Source organism: Orcinus orca, chromosome 3 (genome assembly GCF_937001465.1).
Source record: "Orcinus orca chromosome 3, mOrcOrc1.1, whole genome shotgun sequence".
Lineage (NCBI taxonomy): Eukaryota > Metazoa > Chordata > Mammalia > Artiodactyla > Delphinidae > Orcinus > Orcinus orca.
This window is the reverse complement of record NC_064561.1, coordinates 144,800,350-144,807,913: the sequence shown is the minus strand read 5'-3', so window position 1 is coordinate 144,807,913 and position 7,564 is coordinate 144,800,350. Positions and strand designations below refer to the sequence as shown.

Here is a 7,564-nt window from a genome sequence, read left to right as displayed (position 1 = left end):
CCCACCTGTGAATGAAAGCAAATCATTCTCTACGAAATAATCAGAGGTCTGCAAATAATCAAGGGTTCGCAAATGCACAGATGGAGCACATTTCATCAAAGAATGCTTAGTTAAGGGCATTTCTTTCTATGAAAACTTGTCTTAGAAACGAACAATCTGAGAAGCAAGGGCAAATATCAAGGGTGATTTAGAAACCAGCTGGTCTTCCAGGCCGTCACCTGCAGAACAAGCGTTCGCGGAATGGACTTGACTTTCGTTGGGGAGACCAGAGCAAAGCCTCCGAAGTCGGGAGGGCCTACCGCGGCGGTGGCGGTCGCCGGGGTCTGGCCGAGCAGGACCGGGTCTGTGGAGGGAAAAGGCGAGGACAGACACAAGCCCGGAGGGCTTCCCCATTCTTACCTGGCACCGCGGCACCATCCCGCCGGCGAACCCTAGCCGGGTATCCCGGCGCGGAAGCCGAGGCGTCTGATCGACGCAGCGCGCAGGCGCAACCTGCCTGCCGCCACCGCCCCCCCCGCCCACCCCCCGCCCACAAAGAGCATGCGCAGAGCTAGCTCCTCCCCGCTGTTCTCCCCGCTTCGTTTGCTAAGCAGGCTCCTAGAACTTGGTGTTCACTCGCGGAGATGGGTCGCGGTGGTGGGCGAGAGCTGTAGGTGTCGCTAAATGGGAAAAGGGCTGGCCACGCATGTCTTTAGCCTCAGCTGAGAGGCTGAAGTGTGGGAGAGCTGACCCCGGCCTCTCCTGGACACCTGCCACCTCCCTTATAGAAGCTCGACTGTTTTCGCCGCTCAACTGCAGGGTTCTCTTTAACACTTTATCTACCCAACCTTCTGCTTAATGATTACTGTTCCCTAAAGACTTAAAGCATTCAACGTATCTGAGCACTCGAACTGTATCACATTTACACTTTGCCTGCTTAGTAATTTGTCCACACGCCATCTAAAACAGCGGTCCCCAATATTTTTGGCACCAGGGGCCAGTTTTGTAGAAGACCATTTTTCCACGGAAGGGGTGTGGCGGTGGTTTCAGGATGATTCAAGTGCATTGCATTCATTGTGTACTTTATTTCTATTATTATTACATTGTAATATATAATGAAATAATTATACAACTCACCATAATGCAGAATCAGTGGGAGTCCTGAGCTTGTTTTCCTGCAACTAGATGGTCCCATCTGGGGGTGATGGGAGACAGTGACACCCCAAGTGTGTTGCTAATGTCCAGTCTCCTCTGTGATCTCGTTTTCGTTGCTGTCACTGCAGAAAACCCTGCTTCACAAAGACAGGATGTTGGAAATGCAAGCAGGCTTTTCAGTGCTTTTGTGGCAATCTCAGGATATTCCACCTTGACTTTAATCCAGAGCGTATGGAGATTTGAAGTTGTCTCAAACATAATTTTAAGGGCACCGTCATTTGCGATCTCAAGCAGCTGATCCTCTTCTAGCACGGACAAAGTTGATTCACCTGGCTTATTCACAAATGGGTCGCGGATCCATTCCTTCCCAGTTCAGGGGTCTTTTGTGGTTGGGAAGTAATGCTCAAACTCTTGAAAGCTGAGAAGAGTGATCACGCACCAGCTGGGAGAAAGAAGGCCCTGGTTCAGTCTCTCAAAATCTCTGCTAATGTATGAGACATGTCAAAAATCCCAATGTTCACTCATCGCCCCCATAATTCCAGTTTGGCTTTGAATGCAGCCACGTTATCTGCTGATTTGAACACAGTTGTTGTTCTCCCCTGAAGTGACAGGTTGAGTTTGTTGAGCAGGTTGAATGTGTCACACAAGTAAGCAAGTTTTGTGACCCATCTGTGTCACTGAAATGTGCTGCCAGGGGTGACTGTTTTTCTAAAAGAAATCTCTGGAGCAGCTCTCATAACTCAGAAACTCTGGCCAGTGATCTACCCCTAGAAAGCCATCTCACTTCTGTGTATAAGAGAAGACGTGTGTGCTCTGCATCCTTCTCCTCACAGAGCTGCATGAACAGACATGAGTTAAGGGCATGTACTTTAATGTGGTTGATAATTTTAATCACATCCTGCAAAACGTTGTTAAGTTCAGGTGACATTTTCCAGCTAGCCAGCATTTCTCTATGGATGACACAGTGCATAGACTCACATTCAGAAGCGACCTCTTTGACCCGAGTAGTGAAACCAGAAGGCCGTGAAGTCATGGCAGCAGCTCCATCCATGCATATACGGACACAAAATGACCAATTCAGTTTTCCTGATATGTAATCATTCAAAGACTTGAATAGTTCTGCAGCTGTGGTGTTGGCAACAAAAGTGCACATAACATATCCTCATGCACATCCTCCTGAAAAATAGATTACACAAAAACAAGCATTGTTGCCTTGTTGTCAACATCAGTACACTCGTCAACCTGGATTGTGTACCACAGTGACTCATTAATCCTAACAATTGTGCCTCAATATCCTCTGCTATTTCACCAGTTCATCTAGTTACGGTGCTAGCCGAAAGAGGAGTACGTGTCATCTTTTGAACTGCAGCCTCTCCTAAAAGTTCAAGACAAATGTCCTTAGCAGCAGGCAGGATCAACTCTTCACCAATAGTAAAGGGCTTCTTACCTTTAGCAATGTGGTTAGCCACTAAGAATGATGCTTTCAGGGCAGACACATTTGGTGAACTTCAATAATTGCTTCTGTTATTTGTGTTCACGCTTTTTTTCTTTTGAAAAACTCCACAGGCTTGTCTTTTAATGCAGGATGCTTGACCTCCATGTGGTGAAGCAGTTTTGAAGGTTTCACGGCTTCCTTGGATAGCCGGTCGCCACATATTATACAAAGCTGGCTTGGAGAATGTGAATCACCTGTTGCAATGAACCTGTAATTTAAGTAGGACTCTTGGTATTTTCTTTTAAATGCAGCTTTCTTTTTGTTGGCAGTCTTAGAGTCTTCTGCTGTCTCATCATTGGGTCTTTCCCCCTTTTCAAAGAAGCTCTCCAGTGATGTTTGTTTTTTACACATTTTGGGTAGGGTTAGCCTGTGGGCTTACCAAAACTGTGACTGAGACAAGTGTGCAGTGCCGGAAAGAGGCGCAGATGGAAGTGGTAAATAAAATAATGGGTGGGCCAAGCACAGACTAAAATAAGTGTCGGATTCTGACTTAAAGCCTGCCACCAGATGCAGCTTAATTGTCGTCGCTTGCCACTCACTGATAGGGTTTTGATGTGAGTCTGCAAGCAGTTGATTTATTATGGTCTCTGTGCAGTCAAACCTCTCTGCTAATGATAATCTGTGTTTGCAGCTGCTCCCCAGCACTAGCATCACTACCTCAGCTCCACCTCAGATCATCAGGCGTTAGATTCTCATAAGGAGCTCGCAACCTAGATCCTTCACATGTGCAGTTCACAGTAGGATTTGCGCTCCTATGAGAATCTAATTCTGCCGCTCATCTGACAGGAGGCGGAGCTCAGGCAGTAATGCGAGTGATGGGGAGCGGCTGTGAATACACATGAAGCTTTCTTCTATCAGCTCACCCGCTGCTCACCTCCTGCTGTGCGGCCCGGTTCCTAACAGGCCACGGACCAGTACTGGTCCATGGTCCAGGGGTTGGGGACTCCTGATCTAAAATCTCCAATATTTTACCAACATAAACTCTTTTATTTATTTATTTATTTATTCCTCATTAAACTTTTTTAATGGGTCTCAAATTCTGTGACAGATTTTTGGTCAAGTTGTTTCCATGAAAAAGTACTGATTCTAAAAACTAGTAATTTAAAACTGCCACACACAAAACAAATGGTCCACAACACATTCTCCTTTCCTTCTGAAGGTTTTACGATGCATTGTTATCATTAACCAGTCTTTTGCTATTAAACTTAAATGGCCAATTGAGACAAACAGTTCTGAGACTGTTCTTCCATCACTGATTAAGACTGGGGTGGCAGGTATTGGGGATAATATTCATTTAGCCTTCTGAGCTTTCTGGGCAGACTTGGTGACCTTGCCAGCTCCAGCTGCTTTCTTGTCCACTGCTTTGATGACACCCACAGCAACCGTCTGTCTCATGTCACGAACAGCAAAGTGGCCCAGAGGAGGATAGTCAGAGAAGCTCTCAACACACGTGGGTTTGCCAGGAACCATATTAACGATGGCAGCATCACCAGATTTCAAGAATTTGGGGCCATCTTCCAGCTTTTTCCCAGAACGACGATCAATCTTCTCCTTCAGCTCAGCAAACGTGCAGGCAATGTGAGCTGTGTGACAATCCAGCACAGGTGCATAGCCAGCACTGACTTGGCCTGGATGGTTCAAGATAATCACCTGAGCTGTGAAGCCAGCTGCTTCCATCGGTGGGTCATTTTTGCTGTCACCAGCCACATTGCCACGACGAACATCTTTGACAGACACGTTCTTGACATTGAAGCCCACACTGTCCCCAGGAAGGGCCTCACTCAAAGCTTCATGGTGCATTTCAACAGACTTCACTTCAGTTGTCACGTTGACTGGAGCAAAGGTGACCACCATGCCAGGTTTGAGAACACCAGTCTCCACTCGACCCACAGGGACAGTGCCAATACCACCAATTTTGTAGACATCCTGGAGGGGCAAACGCAAGGGTCTGTCAGTTGGGCGAGTTGGTGGCAGGATGCAATCCAGAGCTTCAAGCAGTGTGGTTCCACTGGCATTGCCATCCTTACGGGTGACTCTCCATCCCTTGAACCACGGCACGTTAGCACTTGGCTCCAGCATGTTTTCACGGTTCCAGCCAGAAATTGGCACAAATGCTACTGTGTCGGGGTTGTAGCCAACTTTCTTAATGTAGGTGCCGACTTCCTTTACAATTTCCTCGTATCTCTTCTGGCTGTAGGGTGGCTCGGTGGAATCCATTTTGTTAACTCCAACAATTAGCTGTTTCACACCCAGAGTGTAGGCCAGAAGGGCCTGCTCACGGGTCTGCCCATTCTTGGAAATACCTGCTTCAAATTCACCAACACCAGCAGCAACAATCAGGACAGCACAGTCAGCCTGGGATGTGCCTGTAATCATGTTTTTGATGAAGTCTCTGTGTCCTGGGGCATCAATGATGGTCACATAGTACTTGCTGCTCTCAAACTTCCATAAGGAGATATCAATGGTGATACCACGCTCGCGTTCAGCTTTCAGTTTGTCCAAGACCCAGGCATACTTGAAGGAGCCCTTCCCCATCTCGGCAGCCTCCTTCTCGAACTTTTCAATGGTTCTCTCGTCGATCCCACCACATTTGTAGATCAGATGGCCAGTAGGGGTGGACTTCCCCAAATCTACGTTTCCGATGACAACGATGTTGATGTGCGTCTTCTCCTTTCCCATTTTTGCTTAGGTTTAGCGGTGGTTTTCACGACACCTGTATCCTGGCGGCAAACCCTTTGCGAAAAAAGATAAACTCTTTTAAATTGCATAGTTATGTGGGTATAAACTAGGTGGCCCTCCCCTTGGAGCTCACAGTCCTGGATGTGAGACAGTCATAAACCAGTGATGGTAGATCAGTGCACCAAATGTAATACTAGGGGTACATGTTACATTTCATAAGGGTGGAAGGGGAGAGTGGCGGTCACCTGAGGAGTGTGCTCTGGAAGTCCTCATGGAGGAGAGAGTTGCTTGAGCTAAATCTGCTGGAAAGAGCGGCAGCAAACAGCAGGGTGGAGGGTAGGGATGAGGGAATTTTACTAGCCTGTGCCAAGCCAGAAGAATATTAAAGCAGCATAACAAGGTCACAGAAGGGCAAAAAGTTGGCAAGGTGGGCAAGCCCCCTGCAAGGAAGTAGTGGGAAATGAGGCTGGAGATATCAAGTAGTAGCCCACGGCAGAAGAAACTGACAAGGACTAACACGAATGTATGTTCTGGCAAAGTTGTCAAGGATAAAGAATTTTATTCCCATCCAGACAGAAAAACAGGGGAATGATGACAACGAACTTAGACTTGTCTGAAACATGTGATGCCAGAAGACGGTGGTGTGAAATATCTTAAAAAGGCTGAGAGCAAAAGCATGACCCAAATTATTACATACAGCCAAGCTGGTGTTGACAAAGGGCAAACTGACACTCCTAAACCCACAAAAACTCAAAAATACAATAACCAAGAGCTCTTTTTTAAAAATCTCCTTCAGCAAAAATCCAGTCAATCAAGAGGGTAATCAAACTTTAAAACTCAGTGATAAGGAAGTTAATGGTAAAAAACAAAAACAAAAACTGGAGGTGAGATTTTAATCCCTTTAAATATAAAACAAAAACAATTGTGGGATTATGGTTATGGAATAAAATGTAAGTGACATCACAATATTAAAAAAAAAATAATAGAAACGGCCCCAAATTGGAACATGTAGTTAACAAAACATTGGTTCAAGCCTCTTAATAGTTCTCACAGTCTTGTTAAGTTTAGAAGGGTATTTTAGGGGTGACTATGTCTTGTGAGTAGATAATCTGATGATTATTAATTCCTTCAGTTTCACTTCAGTTATTTTGTTGTAAATAAACTAAAAGTAAAAATAAAAGTGAAATTAGAGTAAAATTTGAAAAGAAGAAGTGTATATAGTATAATTGCATTACATATATATTATATATATATAACTTTAATGCCCAAAGAAAAGGGATGGAATAACATTCACCAAATAACAACAGTTACTGTATCTGGGTGGTAGAATTGTGGATAATATAAAAAAATATTTTGCTTCCTCTTGTAAATTTCTTTGATTTTTAAAATATATTGAGGCCACCATTACCCTGACACCAAAACCAGAGAAAGATGTCACAAAAAAAGAAAACTACAGGCCAAAATCACTGATGAACATAGATGCAAAAATCCTCAACAAAATACTAGCAAACAGAATCTAACACACATTAAAAGGATCATATACCATGATCAAGTGGGGTTATCCCAGGAATGCAAGGATTCTTCAATATATGCAATCAATCAATGTGATACACCATATTAACAAATTGAAGGATAAAGAACATACTATAATATCAATAGGTGTAGAAAAAGCTTTCAACAAAATTCAACACCGATTTATGACAAAAACTCTCCAAAAAGTAGGCATAGAGAGAACCTACCTCGACATAAAAAAGGCCATTATATGACAAACCCAAAGCCAACATCGTTCCCAATGGTGAAAAATTCCACTAAGATCAGGAACAAGACAAGGTTGCCCACTCTCACCACTACTATCAACATAGTTTTGGAAGTTTTAGCCACAGTAATCAGAGAAGAAAAAGAAATTAAAGGAATCCAAATTAGAAAAGAAGAAGTAAAACTGTCACTCTTTGCAGATGACATGACACTATACATAGAGAATCCTAAAGATGCTACCAGAAAACTACTAGAGCTAATCAATGAATTTGGTAAAGTAGCAGGATAAAAAATTAATGCACAGAAATCTCTGGCATTCCTATACAGTAATGATGAAAAATATGAAAGAGAAATTAAGGAAACACTCCCATTTACCACTGCAACAAAAAGAATGAAATACCTAGGAATAAACCTACCTAAGGAGACAAAAGACCTGTATGCAGAAAACTATAAAACACTGATGAAAGAAATTAAAGATGATACAAACAGATGGAGAGATGT

At 43.9% G+C, this 7,564-nt stretch overlaps 1 protein-coding gene across 1 annotated transcript; it reads right to left on the bottom strand.

Moving 5' to 3' along the window:
* Positions 1–3,729: 3,729 nt before the first annotated feature.
* Positions 3,730–5,323, bottom strand: LOC101280846 (elongation factor 1-alpha 1-like). Its single transcript, XM_033437846.2, has one exon. The coding sequence runs from the start codon at positions 5,306–5,308 to the stop codon at positions 3,920–3,922; it is 1,389 nt and encodes a 462-aa protein (XP_033293737.2). The 5' UTR covers positions 5,309–5,323; the 3' UTR covers positions 3,730–3,919.
* Between the last annotated feature and the right edge of the window lie 2,241 nt (positions 5,324–7,564).